The following is a 21899-nucleotide window of genomic DNA, read 5'->3' as shown; positions in this document are numbered from 1 at the left end:
TGGGAGCTGGTTTTGATTTTCTAAAAGGCTTGGATTTATTCCAGACTGGAGAAGGTTTCCAAACGGAAACCGTTCATTTAGGGGAAGGGTCAGGCTTCTGTTCCTTATTCTGAGGAAAGGAACGAAAACGATTAGCAGCCCTATATTTACCTTTAGATTTTTTATCATGAGGCAAAAAAGCTCCCTTCCCCCAGTGACAGTTGAAATTATAGAATCCAACTGAGAACCAAATAATTTATTACCTTGGAAAGAAAGAGAAAGCAACGTTGACTTAGAAGTCATATCTGCATTCCAAGATTTAAGCCATAAAGCTCTTCTAGCTAAAATAGCTAAAGACATATACCTGACATCAATCCTAATGATATCAAAAATGGCATCACAAACAAAGTTATTAGCATGCTGAAGAAGTTTAACAATGCTATAAACATCATGGTCTGACACTTGTTGCGCTAAAGCCTCCAACCAGAAAGTGAAAGCTGCATCAACATCAGCCAAAGAAATAGCAGGCCTAAGAAGATTACCTGAACATAAATAAGCCTTCCTTAGAAAGGATTCAAGCTTCCTATCTAAAGGATCCTTAAACGAAGTACTATCTGCCGTAGGAATAGTAGTACGTTTAGCAAGAGTAGAGATAGCCCCATCAACTTTGGGGATTTTCTCCCAAAACTCTAATCTATCAGACGGCAAAGGGTACAATTTCTTAAACCTTGGAGAAGGAGTAAATGAAGTACCCAGACTATTCCATTACCTAGAAATTACATCTGAAATAGCATCAGGAACTGGAAAAACTTCTGGAATAACTACATGAGGTTTAAAAACCGAATTTAAACGCTTACTAGTTTTAATATCAAGAGGACTAGACTCCTCCATATCGAATGCAATCAACACTTCTTTAAGTAAAGAACGAATAAACTCCATCTTAAACAAATATGAAGATTTATCAGTGTCAATATCTGAGGCAGAATCTTCTGAACCAGATAGATCCTCATCAGAGATAGATAAGTCAGAATGATGGCGGTCATTTAAAAATTCATCTGATTTATGAGAAGTTTTAAAAGACCTTTTACGTTTACCAGAAGGTGGTATAACAGACAGAGCCTTCCGAATAGAATTAGAAACAAATTCTTTTACCTTAACAGGAACATCCTGAACATTAGATGTTGACGGAGCAACAACAGGTAATGGATTATTACTAATGGAAATATTATCTGCGTTAGATAGTTTATAATGACAACTAACACAAACTACAGCCGGAGGAACAGTTACCATAAGTTTACAACAAATGCACTTATATTTGGTAGAACCGACATCAGGCAGCGTCTTTCCAGAAGTAGATTCTGATCCAGGGTCAGATTGTGACATCTGTGACAACATATAAAGCAAAATTATCAAATTCCTTAAATGACAGTTTCAGGAATGGGAAAAAATGCAAACAGAACAAGCCTCTAGAAACCAGAAGCAACTAAAAAGTGAGACTTAAATAATGTCAAAAAATCTGGTGCCAAGAATGACGCCCACATATTTTTTGGCGCCAAAAACGTCTGCAACAAACACGAGAGTCAAAAATGACGCAACTACGTGAAACTTCCTGCGTCAACTACGACGCCGGAAATGACGTCAATCTCGCGCCAAAAAAGTCTTGCGCCAAAAATGACGCAATAAATACTAGCATGTTTTGCACCCGCAAGCCTAACAGCCCGCAATTTAGAAGAAAAAAGTCAATTGAAAATTTTAGGTAAGGAATTTTTTTTTATTCATATGCATTTCCCAAAAAATGAAACTGACAGTCTGAATGAAGGAAAATAAACTGATTGACCTGAATCATGACAAATATAAGTATAAAACATATATTTAGAACTTTACATATAAAGTGCCAAACCAGAAAACAGATCCCCTATAGGAAGACCATGGTATTCAATAGGCAATACTCCCTTCACATCCCTCTGACATTCACTGAACTCCGAGAGGAAAACCGGGCTTCAGCCTGCTGCGAAGCGCATATCAACGTAGAAATCTAGCACAAACTTACTTCACCACCTCCATGGGAGGCAAAGTTTGTAAAACTGATTTGTGGGTGTGGTGGGGGGTGTATTTATAGGCATTTTGAGGTTTGGGAAACTTTGCCCCTCCTGGTAGGAATGTATATCCCATACGTCACTCGCTCATGGACTCTTGCCAATTACATGAAAGAAAACTAGACGAGGATGTAGAGGAGGAAAGGGATTACGGAAACAAACAAAGAAAACCTTCATGGATGTAAAAACAGATGACCTAATGAAAGTATTTAATCTCTCCAAAAGGAACCTTACAGGGGATGAGGAAAGACTTCTAAGGAGAGGTCTCTCTTTTGCACCAACTAGGGGGCCGAATGCTTTTAACTTATTTGTTGATTTTAACAAATATATTTCGGAAACTCACTTTACATAGGCACTTCAGTAAGATTGAGGCCTCTCAACAAACGTTAGAAATTGAAAATAAAGAATTCAGTAAGGACGATGTTGAGTCATTGAGGGTCCTGGAGGCCCTTCAAGAAGAAAGTGAAAGATTGAGGGAAGTAGATAATGTGAACTCTCTTCTAACATATGAACCCCATACATCTTTTAAACCAAATTCAGTGTTTAATCCTATACACTCCAAAGGAAATTTTATTCCAGTGTTTAATAGTCTGGTACACACAGATTTGGATAAAATGTGTGGTAATTTTAAAATTAAAGATGGAAACCTAAATAAAAAAGAGAAAGCTTGGCTGGATCTGCTGAAAAATGACAGCTCGATAGTCATTAGAGAAGCAGATAAAGGGGGGGATTGTTATCCAAGTGAGAAATGATTATCTCGAAGAAGCGAGCAGATTATTAGGAGATATGGAAGTATATGTGAAATTGGACAGAAATCCAACTTCACGCTTTTTAAAACTATATAGCAGACATCAGGGAACACTAAATGATAATGAATTCAAATTTCTCAACATAACAGACCCAGTGACTGCTATATTCTACCACTTACCAAAAGTGCACAAAAGCCCCTCCCGGTAGACCAATAGTGTCAGGTATAAACTCTCTAACCACAAGACTATCAGAATATGTGGATACATATTTGCAACCACTAGTCCCTATTTTAAAGTCATATATTAGGGACACCACGGACATTATTAAGAGTAAGTCCCATTAAGTGGGAAGAAAACTACCAGTGGGTTACTTTAGATGTAAGCAGCCTATACACATGTATTCCCCATACTAAGGGGGTATCAGCCGTTGAGTTTTGGCTAGACCAAAGGACTACCTTACCGAAAAACACCCAGAATTTCCTTCTTCAAGCTATTAGCTTTATATTGGAACACAATTTCTTTCTTTTTGAAGACAAATATTATTTACAAATCAGTGGCACGGATATGGGCACGAAATTTGCCCCTAGCTTTGCCAATGTCTATATGGGGTTTTGGGAGGACAATAAGATCTGGAACAACAACCCGTTTATATCAGATATAGTGATGTGGAGCCGCTATATCGACGATATAGTGATGATATGGAAAGGGGAAGATGAAGCCCTCCTAAACTTCATAGAATTTGTAAATACTAATGATTCAAATTTAAAAATTCACTTTCAAAGCATGTAAAGAAGAAATTGAGTCTAATGTTGTCAAATGAGAATGACCAAATTGTAACTAGATTGTTTAAAAAGGAAACCGATAGGAATGGGAATTTACATGCTAGTAGTTGTCATCACCCCAATTGGATCAGAAACATCCCTTACGGACAGTTCCAACGTATACGGAGGAACTGTAGTAAGATGGAAGATTTTGAACTGGAATCCCAAATTTGAAGAAAAGATTTATTAGTAAAGGGTACAGAAAGAAAAATATTGAGAAAGCCTATATGAAGGCAAAAAACACGCGCAGAGATGAACTGCTTAAAGTACAATCATTTAAAAAGAAAAGCAGTAAAAAGGAACAGGACGTCATGTTCGTGACAACTTATAACGAAGGCACCAAAATGATACAAGCAGTGATAAAGAAACACTGGCATATATTAGAGAAAGATGAATTATTAAAAGATATTGCCGCATCAGGTCCCAAGATAATTTTCAGGAAAAATAAAAATTTCAAAAATATCTTGGCACCAAGCGAACTAAGAGGAAAGAGTAAGAAAGAGGGTAACTGGCTAAATTCACAATCTATTGGATACTTTAAGTGCAATAGAGCGAATTGTGTGGCGTGTGAGCATCATTGACAAAAAAACCACAAAACAAGTTATGTCAACCAGTAACGAATCGGTGTGCGTAATTGAAACCTTATGTAACTACAAATCAACATATGCGGTTTATCTTCAGCAGTGTGATTGCGGTTTTCAATACAAAGGGCACACGACCCGCCCCTTTAAGGTTAGACTTCTTGAGCATATTAATAATATAAAAGCAGGTCTAACCACACACAATGTTCCGGTGCATTTTTCCCATTTCCACAATAAAGATCCAAAAGGGCTGAAAGGATGTATTTTAGAAATAGTAAAACAAAACAAAAAGGGGAGGAAGTAGAACCCTGGATCTTCGCAAAAGGGAGACCTTTTGGATCCACAAAATGGGGACTCTAGTACCACTGGGACTTAGTAAAGATGTGGATTTAGTTGCTTTCTTACTCTAAGATATGCCTAGGCTACAGAATAGGTAATCTCACTTTTATTACTATTCTTTCTATTTTTTCCTATTTTAATTAACAGTTCAGGATAGTAAGTATATGGGGTTTTCTGAGTGTTAGGGAGTTAGGTCTTTTTTTGTAAAGAATGAGCAGCTTCTCAAATCTTTTGTAACTTCTGTATCCCTTTGAACCCTTTTTTTCTTTTTTTTTTTTAGAGTATATCTGTAACCAACTCTGTATGGATGTTAAATTGTACAAATATGCATACATTACATGTTACATTTTATATTGTAAAAGGTGGTCTGTGCGAGTGTCATTTTTTGATTATAAATACATTACATTATATATTGGTTACTAGCTTTTAACATGCTGTTACTAGTCATAATACTAGCTAAAAAGGTATCTGTATGGTATATACATTTTAGGCTATTATTAATTTTAAATTTTTAGCTCTTTTTAATATTTAAGTCATATTATTATATTGTATTGATACTTATTTACAGGTATTTTTAGTGTATTCGTTTATATTTATATGCATACCTGTACACCTAAGGATGTTTACCCCCATCTTTATAGCTTTGACTGATACTGATTTTTATAGTTTTGATTCTTATTGGTATTCTACATATGACAGTACAGTGGGTATACTTTTTAAAATACAGATACTCGTCGACTTACGACCGCGTTACGTTCTGACCTTCCGGTCGTAAGACGATTTGGACGTAAGTCGGACAAAATATATGGCATGTAAATAATATGGTCTATTGTGTGATGTGTTGGGCTGACATTTCATGATTAATAATAACAATAACACCAGAGTTGTTTTAAATTAAATTCCTTTACTAATACAGTATCATCACAGTATGAATAATAAAATAACCTTTACTGTACTGTACCTGTACTGTGCAAATAATAACATAATATTTACTGTGCAAATACTATTACTGTACTGTACCTATACTGTACTGTAATAAAATAACATTTTTTTTTGTACTCTACCTGTAGTACTATGCAAATAATAACATAACATTTTAACATTTAACATAACATTTTAACATTTACTGTACCTGTACAGTAGTTTGCAGGAACTTTAACACTTATTTTACTTTAAATTTTTTAGAAAAGTAACTGAACTTAAATTTTTCTTTTACTGTACTTTTACAGTTATGTCATCAGAGTTACAGTATTATCATCTTGGTGAGTTGAGGCTGGAGGGGTTTCAGATGCAGTGTTCTTTTCAAAAAACATGCTGAGCTTTGTTTGACGCGTTTGTTTCTTTTTCTCCTCATAGATTTCACGATAGCCACGCACAGCTTCCTGAATTTGACGGTCAAACTTGTTAAATCTTTCAACATTCTGGTCCATGTTTTCAAAACAGGAGACAGCTTTATTTAGCAATGTAAAGCCTTCAGCCAACCCCTTTGCAGTGAATTTCTTCTCTGGCTCTTCTTCTTCTTTGTCTTCTTCCTCTCTCCTATTTTCCTCTGCAACTCTCTCTGCTTCCAGTTCTATTAGATCTTCATTTGAAAGTTCTTTTGACTCATAATCTAACAGCTCTTCTACATCTTCCACTTCACATTCCAATTCAAGATTGTTTGCAAGTCTTACAATGTTTTCTCGAATTTCATCAAGCTCTTCCTCTGTTTCAAATCTCTCAAATCTGGTCACATATCGTTTTAGGCACTTCTTCCAAATTCCATTCATGCACTTTTCTGTTACATCCTCCCACGCTGCTGCAATATTTTTTATGCACTGAAGAATGTTATAACTTTTCCAAAAATCACGCAATGTTATGTCATCATCAGCATCTGTAGCAGCTATGGCTTGGGCGAATGTAGATCTGAGGTAGTATGCTTTAAACGTGGCAATTGCCCCTTGGTCCATAGGTTGAATGAGTGGTGTTGTGTTAGGTGGCATATAAACCACTTTTACATCAGGATTAAGGTCACCCAGGTGTGGTGGATGTCCAGGTGCGTTGTCTAAAATCATTAAAATTTTGAACGGGATTACTTTCCCTAAGCAATATTCACGAACTTGGGGAATGAAACAGTTAACAAACCAGTCTGTGAACAATGCCTGAGTCATCCACGATTTAGCATTTGACCGGTAATACACAGGCAGCGTGTGCTTATTAATGTTTTTAAATGCACGTGGGTTTTCTGAGCGATAGATAAGAAATGGCTTAAGCTTAAAACCAACAACGTTTCCTCCAAGTAACAAGCTTACACGATCTTTGAATGCTTTAAATCCTGGCATGGTTTTGGATTCTTGGTGAATGTATGTGCGCTCAGGCATCCGTTTCCAGAACAGACCCGTTTCATCAACGTTGAATATTTGTTCAGGTAAATACCCTCCCTCTTGGATTAATTCATCCAAAGTGTCAATGAACTTTGCAGCGGCTTCTGAATCTGCACTTGCTGCTTCTCCTGAAACCCGCACATTATGCAGACTGAATCTTCTTCTAAAACGTTTAAACCATCCAGTGCTTGCCTGGAAATTCTCTTTGTAATCCTCACCAGCTTTCTCCTTTAAAGTCTCAAACAAACTTTTAGCCTTCATCTGAATTGTTAGAAGGCTTATGGGTGTACGTTTTTGTATTTGATCTTCTATCCACAACATTAATAATTTCTCCATTTCATGAATGGGCCCTTGACGTTGTTTTGTTATTATTGTTGATTTCATTGGTGCGGAACCTTTTACAGCTTCACGTATGCGTTCCTTGTCCTTAATGATTGTGGAAACTGTGGAATGCGACAGTTTCATATCACGGGCAATCGCATTCACTTTTTTACCTTCGTCATACTGCTTTATTACTTTCATTTTTAACTCCAAATCAAGAGCTTTCCTCTTCTTTGTAGCCTCTTTGCCACTACACGGTACCGGCCTTTTGGACTGCGACATGGTCAGACCCATACAAAGGCTGCTGCTTACAGTCACTTCTCATCACACACAAGCACCGCCTTTGCGCACACAAGCAGTCTTGCTGATGGTCGTAAGTACCGCCTTTGCGACCGATGGTCGTAAGTACCGCCTTTGCGCACACAAGCACTGCCTTGCCCCTTTACGCACATACGCAAATAAGCATCACCCTCAGTGCGACCGATGGACGTAAGTACCGCCTTTGCGCACACAAGCACTTCCTTGCCCCTTTACGCACATACGCAAATAAGCATCACCCTCAGTGCGACCGATGGACGTAAGTACCGCCTTTGCGCACACAAGCACTTCCTTGCCCCTTTACGCACATACGCAAATAAGCATCACCCTCAGCGCGACCGATGGACGTAAGTACCGCCTTTGCGACCGATGGTCGTAAGTACCGCCTTTGCGACCGGTACCGCCTTTGCGCACGTATCGCCTCTTCAGTGCGACCGATAGTCGTAAGTACGGATGGCCGTAAGTCGCATAGGTCGTAAGTCGACGAGTATCTGTAGATTGTTTTATGTGTTTTCAATATATGCATTTTAATGTGTGATAGGAATCTTTATACCGACCAAATAGTTAATACATTTTAGACTTTGGAGCTCCGCAGATTTAGTGTTGTGGCTCACTAATTGGAAGTATTTGTGTGTTTATATATATATAGTTTTACGCCAATTACACAGTGTTTTTCGTTCACTTTTTGTTCACTTGTTTAGAACTGTTCAGGGGATGATGCCTGTTTTTCTAGTACCTCATACACGCTACACATGATAGTGGGCGTGTTCTACTCCTGTGCGAGTAGAGTGGGTAACGGGCACTGTCAATCCAAAATTCTTACGGCATTGTATCAGAGGCCGTTGAACGACTTCCGGTCTGGTCACACACCCCTAAGGGTGAACCAATGAGCACAATAGTTTTGCTAGTGGGCGTGACGGCGTTCGGCTCTGATTTTGTTTAAAAATACGCAGTGAGTTGCTTCTTGATTATAATATTCTAGCCTTTGAGGAAGAAGGGAGAACGGAAGTTCTGTAATGCTCCTTCGAAAACGCGTAAGGCTTGATAGAATATTACTTTGAGATCGACACACCGCAGACCACCTTATTTATTTATTCATTCATCTATATATCCATTGATGTATGTTATTCTACAACTGGTATCTACATGCTTTTAGTTACCTCATATCATTGAGGTTTGCAAATGTGAGTGTAAACGTTTGCTTTGTATATTAGTGCTACAATAAATTGGTGTTTGACAATATTGCACTAGTTTTTGTACTACCTTTTTCTTTTACATACCATCTGTATTGCACGAGCCTGCCAGGACACCTGTGTGAGAGAAGTGACACTGACTGAATCCAGCCAAAGAGCTGTAATGAGGATTAAACACCTGTATCTTACTTCATAGTGATTGAGGGTTGTTCCTGTGAGTATATACCCTAAGGGGACTGTCTGGAGTAGTGTTCACCATTTGGAGGGTGCTTGCAGTTATTAAGAAAGGAACACAAACGACTTACTATTTTTATATCACAGCCTTTTTGACACGAATTGGGATCTCTCCTTGTATTGGGACTCTTTCTCTCCTTTTTTATATTCAAAGCGTGTTTTTATGTGTGTATATTTATTTATTTGTTTTTATACAGTTTTAACACATTTTTTATCTAGATTGTTATTATATTATTTCATTTCTGGCTGTATGAGGATATATGCACATAAGTGAGATTCTTATCATATACATTTTGTCATTTTTTAATTAATTTATATTTTGAATAGCTTTTATGAGATTTTTATGGCTATAGTATTATTATATATGGAATAACCAAATTCTAGACATCCAGATATTTATTTATTGTTAGGACCTCTATATATTAGCGCTTCTAACATATTTTCCATATCCTTTCTGTAATTCATTTTTATTTTAGAAATATTTGGAAAATATATTTCGCCCATTTGGGGGACTGTGTTTCTAGCTGCTTATATTGGGGTGTCCATATCTCTATACATGCATGTTTGGTTGACCCTATTTTACTTTGCGCTTCACTAGTTCCAGAGCTTATACCTCTACTGGTTAGTGGTATATTCTATCTTTCTTTATATATATATATATATATATATATATATATATATATATATATATATATATATATATATATATATATATATATATATACACATACACACACATACACATACATACACATATACATACACAACAAATTACTATAATTGGAAATAGAGAGGTGGGTAACATCACAACCACCTCCAATTCAGACTATACTCCAACACTAAATTAAAAACAAAGAAGGGCCACATGACCAGGGGAGAGTGTAACAAGTGTAGTTTCTCATAGCTAGACACTAATTCAGTTATGTAGTTTATTATGGGCTAACAAATGCAGCCTTTCTATGTGTCAATATTAAGCTAGGAGTCAGTAAATGCTAAAAAAACAACACTAATGTGTACAGAGTATCGACCCAAAAGAGGATTTCAACAGTGTAGCAATAGAGAGATATTATTAACTGCTAACTACTAAGTGCCCAAACAAACTCCACTGGCCACGCCCACCAACGCGTTTCGTTACTAGTAAGTGACTTTGTCAGGGCATGAGATTTAAAACATTTGTTTGTTCAGCATTGAGTGTGACTTCAGTCTTAACATCACCTGCATAGATGATATAAATATGGCAACATTTTAGCACTGCTTATGTCCCCCAGACACATCTTACATTTACTTCCCTGTGCCCTGAATCCCTCAGGCACATCACAATCGCACACTCACCAATGCCCAGCATCTCTCAGACACATCACACACATACACTTACCTGTGCCCTATGTCCCACAAACATATCACACAAGTACACTCACCTGTGCTGTGCATCCCTCAGGCATATAGCACATGTACACTCACCTGTGCCCTGTCTCCCACAAGAATGTCACACACATACACAAATGTTCCCTACCTACCTCAGACACATCACACACATACACTCACCTGCACTACTATTAAGTATTTTCTGCTGTGCAGCTTCTGTGATATTCGTTAGCCACTGATTTTCTGATTTTCCCCTCTTACATGAAATCTTAGCATAATTTTTACCTGAAGTAAAAAAAACAAAAGAATGGTTATTTACATAGCAACATAGTAGATGAGGTTGAAAAAAAGAGACAGAAGTCCATCAAGTTCAGCCTAAATCCATTGAATTTTAAAGTTAAATAATCTGTATATTCTCTTTTCTAAAAAGTACTAAAATTAAAAGTGAAGATTGCACAATTTAATACAGCACTAGTATTCAAAAAGCCCGTAAACCTGAAATGGGGACAATACAGCACTAGTATCCCAACAGTTTCTATACCTGACATGGGTACAGTAAAGAACACGTATTCCAACAGCCCTTATACCTGACATGGGCACAATATAGAAAAAGTATTCCAACAACCCCTGTACCTGACATAGGGACAACCCAGCACTAGCATTCCAACAGCCCCTGTACCGGACATGGGCACAATACAGAACAAGTATTCCAACAACCCCTATACCTGACATGGGGACAACCCAGCACTAGCATTCAAACAGCTCTTGCAACTGAAATACTACACAGAGTCACTAAAGATGACAATAGATAGGGGGCGCTATAAATAATAACAATGCAACTGTAACATTGAAATTATACAAGAATATATTAATATAGTGTGGGTGCTACCTATAAATAAATTTAAGTGTCATTCATATTAAAGTTGAGCATAAACAAGTGCATTAGTAGTAAAAAAAGTATTTGTACAGTTTTACACTTGTATTGATAGGTCCATCTTATAGGACTCCTATTAAACCGGTATTTGATAGAAGGCTGCTCTCGCCTCACAAGTAGATGTCGTAGAATCTTGAGAAATGTAGAGAACAAGAGAGGTGCATGTGTGTACCAATAACAGACTGGAAATAAGCCAATAGATGCCCTAATCGGGGTACTCACACTTGTGAGGAGCGCTCATACAGTGCTATTGGAGGCAGGCTGGTTGTTTAGCAGCGACCCAGCTCACTGTTCTATCTTGATATACAGGAACACAGGATCCCAATATCTGTTTATGCAATGAAAAACAGAAGGGGCACCTGTGTGTACCAGTAGTATAATGTGATATTTGGACAAACCTAATCAGGGTACTCACATTTAGGAAGAGCACTCAGACAGTGCTATTAGGAACAATGGACCCTAATGGTGAAAAGATAACGATCTCTTCAGAATGGGACTCCCAATGGGATTGATTGGTAGGTGGTAGGCTAATTCAGTAAGGTTCCAAAGATGTTGCTAATAATTATAACCAATTTATTAAAAAAAGAATATATAAAATACAAGTACAATGGAACCCTAAGGTGGGATATGCTAGCTGCCCACCTAGCTTTATGCGACACGTTTCTCAGAGTGCAAACTTCATTGCAACAAGGAGTAGATATTAAATTAAAAATGTTTAATAACAATACCTTGATGTTTCTAACTGATATACTAACTTTATCAGAGCTGGGACCTATTAGATAGATGAACTTAATATCCGTTCGTCATGCGGAGAGCATAGGAAAAATGACAGGTAGTCCTATTCAAAATCAAATGTTATAAATAATTAACAATACCTTTTTAAAATGTTGATTTCACTGAATACAAACAAACGTAATGTGTCGCGAAAGGTGTAAAGGGAAATGGTTGTGTGGCTGCCGATATTGAACCAATCATAATCAGTGTATAAGTGGTATATTCCGTGGATTCAAGCATGCATGATGTGTCACAATGGGTGTGTGAGGAAGTAATGATATTTCTGCCAATCGCGGTGCGTGTGTATGGCAAAAGTATGCCCCATAAGAGATAGTAAACACAGTATTTGATTAAAGCGTGTCTCCGTGACGTCAATGAGTGGGCCGGACAGAGTGCGCTGTCAGTACTGAGGGAAGGAATCCAGTATCAGCTGCTAACAGTGCTAGGGAGGTGTACAACAATCTCAAACATTCCGTTTCTTTTCTCGAGGTGACATATAAAAAGAACAACAAAACGGACAGTTTGAGAACTATATATGACCTAAATAATTGCGGAAGTACACATCAAAAAAGCTGCTAAGACAGCGCATCAATAGTACGGTGGTGAGTAAAAAAAAAAATTGTTAAGTGTTGGGCACATATTGACATAAAATCTAAGCCATGCTATGTTGACTATGATCAAAGATTCTATGTGCACATACCCTATGGTGGAGTCCCTAAGACTTCTATGATGGGGTGAGATGTGCTAAATGATAATACAGGGGGTATATAAAGTAGTTGGAGATGTATTGAAAAAAAAAACTAGGATTTATCTAATAGTGTTGGGTGCCCTGAATGCACAAACCATTCACAATAAACAAATATATAAGGATACTATAAATGTATTCTAGGAATGGTAAGGTGAAAAAAATGTTGATATAATGTGAGGAACATTCATGTTATAATATAAGTGGTGTAAGTGATGGGGATATTAAAAAAAATGATTGAAATATGAACAGAGTATGGAACCTAAATAATATGAAAATAAAAATAATATATATATATATATATATATATATATATATATATATATATAATTATATATTATATTAATAGGGGTAGGCTAATTCAGTAAGGTTCCAAAGATGTTGCTAATAATTATAAACAATTTATTAAAAAAAGAATATATAAAATACAAGTACAATGGAACCCTAAGGTGAGATATGCTAGCTGCCCACCTAGCTTTATGCCACACGTTTCTCAGAGTGCTAACTTCTTTAGAGCAACGTTTTAGCTTTTATTTTTGCTATTTGTATATTGCTATTTTGATCTGAGCTATTTCTTTTGTTACTATTGTCATCGCTACACTTACTCACACTATACATATTTATTGCCCTTTTGCTCATCACATAGTAGAGCTAATCACATAATAATTTTTCCCTGATCTTACACTACCCCTATTAATATAATATATATATATATATATATATATATATATATATATATATATATATATATCAAAATAACAAGACTAACATGACTCTGGACTAACATGGCTACTGCAATCAACATATATATATATATATATATATATATATATATATATATATATATATATATATATATATATATATATATATATAAATAAAAAGAGTTCATAGGCATATGCACTCCCACCAACCGTTCACCTGCCAGGGTGCTTTCAAAAAATTCAGAAAAAAATATAGCAGGAAAAGCACTCACTGGACTTCAGACTTCAAGTGTGACAACAAATTTTTATTGAATGTGACGTTTCGGGACTTAACACGTCCCTTCCTCTGACAGTTTGAAAACTCCAAACAAACCAAGACTCTGGACTAACATGGCTACTGCAATCAATATATATATATATATATATATATATATATATATATATATATATATATATATATATATATAAATAAAAAGAGTTCATAGGCATATGCACTCCCACCAACCGTTCACCTGCCAGGGTGCTTTCAAAAAATTCAGAAAAAAATATAGCAGGAAAAGCACTCACTGGACTTCAGACTTCAAGTGTGACAACAAATTTTTATTGAATGTGACGTTTCGGGACTTAACACGTCCCTTCCTCTGACAGTTTGAAAACTCCAAACAAACCAACTTATAAAGGCATACAAAACCCACCCCCAATGCAAGCTCCAATCACTGGAAACCGTGTGCAAAATACAGTGGTTTCTACCGGATAAGTGTATTAAATAAAATAAAATAACACATGTATTCACAAATTCAAAAAGAAAAAACAAAAACCATTATTGTTGTAATGTTTAAAGATACAAAATGTAATAGAAGTGTAACTACATATGTGGATATATCACGAATAATGCCCCAGACTGCTAAAAATGGATCATCATAGTACCCCTGTGTCAGAAATGGACTCTCCACCAACGTCATAAAGGGTTTGGCATCACCCAAGGATACTCCCCTACTTCAAATTACTATCAAGATTCGCTGATAAAGAATCCCACACCTACTCATTATGCACAGTACTATTTCCATTCATATACCTCATCACCAATCAAGATGTGATCAAAAGTAAAACAGACCCGATTGCTGTCACCGATTTCCCTTCATAAACACAACACTAGTGTTTACGTCACCTAATCTCCCATTGGACCACATCACACGTTGTCTAGACAACTAGATAAACACAGGTGTGCCACAACAAGTAACCAAACAGAGGTGCTAGAGTCCGGGACCAATGAGACCGCCCACTGTGGGCGTGCTGCTTCACCGGCATACCTAGTGCAGAAGTTGCTATGGCAACCAATCTGACAGGGTGTAATAGTCTGTATTTGTAGCAATTTGAACAAGCATTTAATTTTGTTTTATAAATAAGAACCAACAATTGCCTCAAAAGTAGGTTTGTAACATAAAAGAAGCTTGATGAATTCGTTGTCAGTGCTTCATATAATGTATTACTATTTGCCCAATAAGTGACAGTTTATTAACTTCATAAACTGTATTACTTTCAGGGCATTTGATAATGCAAACAGTTCAAATTAAGCAGTAACGTAAAATATAGTATTCCTTAATTAGGCAGGTAAAGTTCATCAAATTAAGTAAGGATAACGATTAATAATAAAATAATTAGGTCTGACCTGAGAACACAGGAATTGTTACTTGTCCGTTTGTTATGAACAGCAGCGTGGTACTCAGAGGGAGAGCGGTTGCGGCTACAGCTGATGACGTCACCGCTACTTGCTGTGCTGTGTATGAAGCTGCTTGAATCCTGTTACCTTGTAAATGCTTCAGGGTTTGATGTCGAGTTAGTTTGATTTCCTTATAGTATGAAATATCTTCCAGTGTTGAATTGAGTAGAAGAGCTGCTAGATGTAGGAATGAAAAATAAGAGATGTTATCAGTAACTCTTCAAATAAGAATTTATGAGGCTGTTGGAGAGTGAGGAAAACTCTCAGTGTAACGCTTGTGCTGTGAATCCTTTCTCAATTAACCAGCAATGAATGCTGGGGGGAAGTGCTTGATATAGGAGGCTCTTAAAGGGACAGATCATTAGCAAGCAGTAACCCTGACAGAGCCCCCCACAAAAAGAACCACAGCGAGGTTCAAGGCCTAGGACGATCAGGGTTACGTCTATGGAAGAGGGAAATCAGACGTGGAGCAGATATGTTCGAGGCAGGCTCCCAGGAATCATCCTCATGGCCAAAACCTTTCCAATGAACCAAATAGAAAAGATTCCCACAACGTAGTCTAGAATCCAGAATGCTATGAACCTCATACTGGCAATCAAGATTAGCAGAAGGTATTGGGTCTTCTGATGTAATATTTGTTATGGGTAGGTTGCAAGGTTTGATAAGAGACACATGGAAAGTTGGATGTATCTTAAAAGTTGATGGTAGTTGGAGTGTAACTGTTGTTGGACCATTTACCCTGACGATAGGGTAAGGACCCAAAAAGAGTTTACCTAGTTTCCTACAAGGATAAGGTATCTTGAGGTTCTTAGTGGAGAGCCATACTTGTTGTCCTACGGAATATTGAGGACTAGGTCTGTGGCGAAGATCGTAGTACCTGCGTTGTGATGCCTGTGCCTGAAGAATATGTTCACGAATTGAAGAAAAGTTAGCAGAAATGTCATTAACCAGATCATTCACCTGAGGACATGGGGTGTCAATCTTCGGAAGTAGTGTTAAATTTGGATGTAAACCATAATTTACAAAAAATGGTGATGTGCCAGTTGTAGAACTCTTATTATTATTATAGGCAAATTCTGCTAGGGGCAAGTAGGTGGCCCAAGAATCTTGTTGGTGAGAGCAGAAACAACGTAGGTATTGTTCTAGCCACTGGTTCACCCTCTCCGTCTGCCCATTCGTTTGAGGATGGTAAGCAGTGGTGAGTTTTTGTTCTATATGCAGAGCAGCACACAAATTTCTCCAGAACTTAGATGTGAATTGGGTTCCACGGTCACTAAGGATGGTTTTAGGTATTCCATGCAGTCTTACAATGTTTTGAATGAACAATTCACTGGTGAACTTGGAAGTGGGTAGGGAGATAACCGGTATGAAATGTGCCATCTTTGAGAATAGATCGGTGACAACCATTATAGTGGTATATTTGTTAGAGACAGGTAAGTCCACGATAAAGTCCAGGGATACCGCCTCCCAGGGTACTTGAGGTACAGGTAAAGGCCGTAAAAGACCCACAGGGAGTTGTTTAGAAGGTTTGGAGGTTGCACATATAACACATTTAGAAATATATTCTTTGAGATCGAGGTTAAGAGTAGGCCACCAAAAAGATCTCTTAAGTAAATCCAAAGTTTTATCCCTTCCCATGTGTCCAGCAAGGGGGGACTCATGAACTGTTTTCAAGATTGAAGATCTAAGATTTGGAGGTATGTATAGCTTCCCGTCCTTATAGAGTAAGCCATCAGAATTGTAAGTAAGATCTGTATGAGGTACTGATGGATCAATAGCAGTAGCATCTTTTATCACTGTAGTTAGACTTGTTATAACACCAATGATAGAGTCCTTAGGAACAATAGTAGTAGGAATGCATGGTATTATAGGTTTAGGACCTTGTCTAGAGAGGGCGTCAGCCTTGCCATTTTTTGTACCAGGCCTGTAGGTAATGATGTAATGGAAACGAGAGAAGTAAAGACTCCAGCGTAATTGTCTGGAGGATAGAGTTCGATTAGACTGAAGATATTGCAGATTTTTGTGGTCAGTATATATGACAGTTGGTTGTGTTGCACCCTCAAGCAAGTGCCTCCAGTGATCGAAGGAACACTTTATTGCAAGTAATTCTTTCTCGCCAACTGGATAATTTAATTCTGCTGGTTGCATCAATCTAGAGAAGAATGCGACCGGATGTAAGGGTTCTTTGAATGATTTCCTTTGAGAGAGGATTGCCCCTATTGCGAACTCAGAAGCGTCAACTTCCAGGATGAATTGCTTTTCTAAATCCGGGTATTGGAGAATGGGTGCTGTAGTGAATTTATTTTTTAAAAGGTCAAATACCTGTTGAGTATGGCTTGTTTACCTGAAAGGATGATTCAATTTGGTGAGTTCAGTAAGAGGTTTGGTAATAGCAGCAAATCCAGGAATGAATTTCCTATAATAATTTGAGAAGCCAAGGAAACGTTGAACATCTTTCTTACATTGAGGAGTTGGCCAATTATGAATGGCCTGAACCTTGTCATCTTGCATCTTGATTCCTTCAGGAGAGATGTTATAACCCAGAAAAGAGATATTATTTGATTCAAATATACATTTTTCTAGTTTAGCGTATAGGTTATTTTTTCGTAACCTAGTGAGAACCTCTCTAACATGCATTCTATGTTGATCTAAATTTTGTGAGTAAACTAGAATATCGTCCAAATAGACAACAACATATACATCCAAAATATCTCTGAAAAGATCATTGATTAAGCATTGGAATGTTGCTGGGGCATTGCACAGACCGAATGGCATCACTGTATATTCGAATAGCCCATATCTAGTCCGAAAAGCAGTGAGCCATTCGTCGCCAGCTCTCATTCGTATAAGATTATAGGCACCTCGAAGATCCAATTTAGTGAAAATTGAGGCCCCCCTTAATCTTTCAATTAATTCAGGGATTAAAGGTAGGGGGTACCTGTTTTTTCTGGTACGCCTGTTCAATTCCCTGTAATCAATAATTGGTCTTAACGTGCCATCTTTATTGGTAACAAAAAATATGCCTGCACCTGCAGGAGAGGTACTAGGTCTTATAAAACCTTTTCGGAGGTTCTCATCGATATAATTTTTAAGGTGTTCTAGTTCTGGTTTAGAAAGGGGGTAGATATGTCCATAGGGAATTGAAACTCCTGGGAGTAAATCAATAGGACAATCGTAATCCCTATGAGGGGGCAAACATTCAGCTTCTTTTTTATTAAAAACATCTGAGAAGTCTGCATATTGTTTGGGTAAAATATTATCCTCAACCTGTAGCATAATTAAATCTGATGATGTCTCACTATTTTGAGTGAGATGAGGAAAAGATAAACTGAGGTCATTCCAGTTTATAGTTGGTTTGTGTTTACAAAACCAATTTATACCAAGGATTACATTAAACATTGGTGAAGATATGACATCGAAAGTGAGTGTTTCTGTGATGTGTGTGCAAGATATTACCTGTAATGGTGTAGTTTGGTGTGTGACAGGACCTGATTTTAAAAAAGAGCCATCAATGACCTTCACAGAGACTGGAGTTTTCTTAGAGACCAGAGGTATTTTATTCTGTTTCACAAAAGAAAAATCAACAAAATTTCTACATGAGCCGGTGTCCAGGATAGCTTCAGTTGTTATCCTGATTTGATCCCACTGTAAAATAATAGGGATAGTTAAATATGATGGTTTAATGGTTTTCATCAACAGGGATTCAGAGATGTTAGGCAACCTACCCTTCTTATTCCTAGCCAGAACTGGGCAGTCCTTTACTTCATGTGTAGGGCAGGCACAATACATGCACAAACTATGCAACTTCCTCCTAGTCTTTTCCTGAGAGGAGAGGGGACCCTTTATAAAGCCTATGTCCATAGGTTGTGGTGATTCCTTAGTTTGATAAACAGGTGTGGAGAGAAAGCTTTTTGTACCGCTAGCCTTTTCAGAGCGGCGTTCCCTAAGCCGTCTATCTATGTTAATAGTGAGAGAAAAGAAATCTTCCAATGAATCTGGAATACCTGTGCGTGAAAGTTCATCCTTTATATCCTCAGACAACCCTAAACGATATTGAGTTTTAAGGGAGACCTCATTCCATCCCGAATCACGGGCAGAAATTTTAAATTGTGTGATGTAAGACTCCACTGGGTTCTTTCTTTGTTTTAAAGATCTAAGTAAGTTTTCAGCTGTGACCTGTTTGAAAGGGTCATCATATAATGCTGACATTTGATCAAAGAACTCATCTAGAGATCCCAGTATTGCATCATCATTTTCAAAAAAAGAGTCAGCCCAAGCCCTAGGTTCCCCCCTCAAATATGATATCACAGTGAGCACTCTTGATCTTTCTGTGGGATAAGTACGTGGCTTTAATTGAAAAAGCAACATGCAGGAGTTTTTAAACTCTCTGAATCTTGAACGGTCACCAGAGAATTTTTCTGGGGGGGAGACCATAGGTTCAGGGATAGAATCTGCACTTGCAGGTTTAGGTGCCAGAGTCTCTCTTAAGCAGGCCTTCAAAGCCTGATTTTCCACTTGTAATTCATGGAAAGAACCTGATAGAGCTTCTAATCTGTCTGACAGGACTTGAACTTTATCACTTAAAAGATCTTGTTCCATAATTGCTGTTGAAAGTATATGTTTAGTATAGGATAATTCTGTGTACACAAACACTAAATCCTTTCTTCCTTATGGCTGGTTAATTCTGTAATAGTCTGTATTTGTAGCAATTTGAACAAGCATTTAATTTTGTTTTATAAATAAGAACCAACAATTGCCTCAAAAGTAGGTTTGTAACATAAAAGAAGATTGATGAATTCGTTGTCAGTGCTTCATATAATGTATTACTATTTGCCCAATAAGTGACAGTTTATTAACTTCATAAACTGTATTACTTTCAGGGCATTTGATAATGCAAACAGTTCAAATTAAGCAGTAACGTAAAATATAGTATTCCTTAATTAGGCAGGTAAAGTTCATCAAATTAAGTAAGGATAACGATTAATAATAAAATAATTAGGTCTGACCTGAGAACACAGGAATTGTTACTTGTCCGTTTGTTATGAACAGCAGCGTGGTACTCAGAGGGAGAGCGGTTGCGGCTACAGCTGATGACGTCACCGCTACTTGCTGTGCTGTGTATGAAGCTGCTTGAATCCTGTTACCTTGTAAATGCTTCAGGGTTTGATGTCGAGTTAGTTTGATTTCCTTATAGTATGAAATATCTTCCAGTGTTGAATTGAGTAGAAGAGCTGCTAGATGTAGGAATGAAAAATAAGAGATGTTATCAGTAACTCTTCAAATAAGAATTTATGAGGCTGTTGGAGAGTGAGGAAAACTCTCAGTGTAACGCTTGTGCTGTGAATCCTTTCTCAATTAACCAGCAATGAATGCTGGGGGGAAGTGCTTGATATAGGAGGCTCTTAAAGGGACAGATCATTAGCAAGCAGTAACCCTGACACAGGGAGTCCCCACTGGATTCCACTGTTTATAACGGCCCCCATAGTCTACCCATATCGGACAGGTAACAGCGACAAGAGCAAGCCACATACAAAGCACCAAACAACCCCATGCACACAGCGCCACCGTTCACCTCCCAACAAACTCCGATCAGCACGGCCGAAAATGTAAACACAAATACGTATAATGTCACTCCAATAGATTCCCACAGTCTGCCAGGTCACACTCCCACAAACCAGCCAACACAGATGACAGAAATCGGCCGCAATCACAGAGGCCATAGTATACGCAAAGTGCCCGACTCAGGGATCTCTCAGCCACCCCATAGGGAAAAGTCACATTAGTACCCCCCTCTTATTTATCAAGTATACAACCTAAGATAAAGAGGTATGATCCTGAATTCATTTCTCACAGTCATAATAACTAGTGGAGCCCCAGAGACTTCATCAAAACACCAACCAATAAAACCACAACAAATAGTATGCAAATGTACAATTAAGAACAACTTAATAGAAATAAATATGTCACCAGCATAAAGTGATCCTACAGAACACCCTATCTATCTGTGCCCAAAATGCATATAAACCATCATATTCAACCTACTAACGGTCCTATCTACAGCCAATACAATCACCAAACCAGAGATATAGGAAATCCCTATATCACTAAAATCATCCTATCACCATGGGTCAACTAATAAAAATTAAAAAATAGAACTAAAAATGAAAATTAGAAATAAAATACAGGACCAAAGAGAACCACCACTTCAGACACAGGGGTGTCAAAAAAGAAAGAAACCAGGGGCATATTCGAGACCATAAAATAAATAAAAATAGAAATATATGAAGTGCACAAGTGTTTCTCCAGACCTATTCTGTGTGTGTGAATATATTAAAGATAATATTAAAAATAAAATTAAAAATAAAAACAATGTAACTCCTAGCAAAACTAGTTACCGGCTCCTGAAGCAATACCAGAGCCCTCAAGATAACACACTCACAAAAGGAGACCAAGCTACTAAAATAAAAGGAGAGGAAGGAAAGGGGAGAAGGAGGGGGGGGAAAGAAGGGGGGGGGAATGGGAAAAGGGGGGGGGGGAAGGAGGGGAGAAAGGAGGGGGAGGCCAAAAGGGGGGGGGGGGAGGGAAGGGGGGGGAGGAGGGAGGTTGGGGGAAGGAGGGAAAGAAGGGGGGGAATGAAGAGGGGAAAGGGAAAGGAAAAAATAA

At 37.7% G+C, this 21899-nt stretch overlaps 1 protein-coding gene across 1 annotated transcript in view; it reads right to left on the bottom strand.

Annotated features, from left to right (window-relative positions):
• LOC128657888 (gastrula zinc finger protein XlCGF53.1-like) overlaps positions 1 to 21899 on the bottom strand; it is a 129285-nt gene that overhangs the window by 37060 nt on the left and 70326 nt on the right. The window contains exon 6 of the mRNA XM_053712315.1: positions 10540 to 10644. Within this exon, the coding sequence (XP_053568290.1) occupies positions 10540 to 10644 (105 nt within the window). The remainder of the gene's footprint in view (positions 1 to 10539; positions 10645 to 21899) is intronic.

This window comes from Bombina bombina, chromosome 4 (genome assembly GCF_027579735.1).
Source record: "Bombina bombina isolate aBomBom1 chromosome 4, aBomBom1.pri, whole genome shotgun sequence".
Lineage (NCBI taxonomy): Eukaryota > Metazoa > Chordata > Amphibia > Anura > Bombinatoridae > Bombina > Bombina bombina.
The sequence above is the reverse complement of the archived record's forward strand: the minus strand, read 5'-3'. Positions and strand labels throughout refer to the sequence as shown.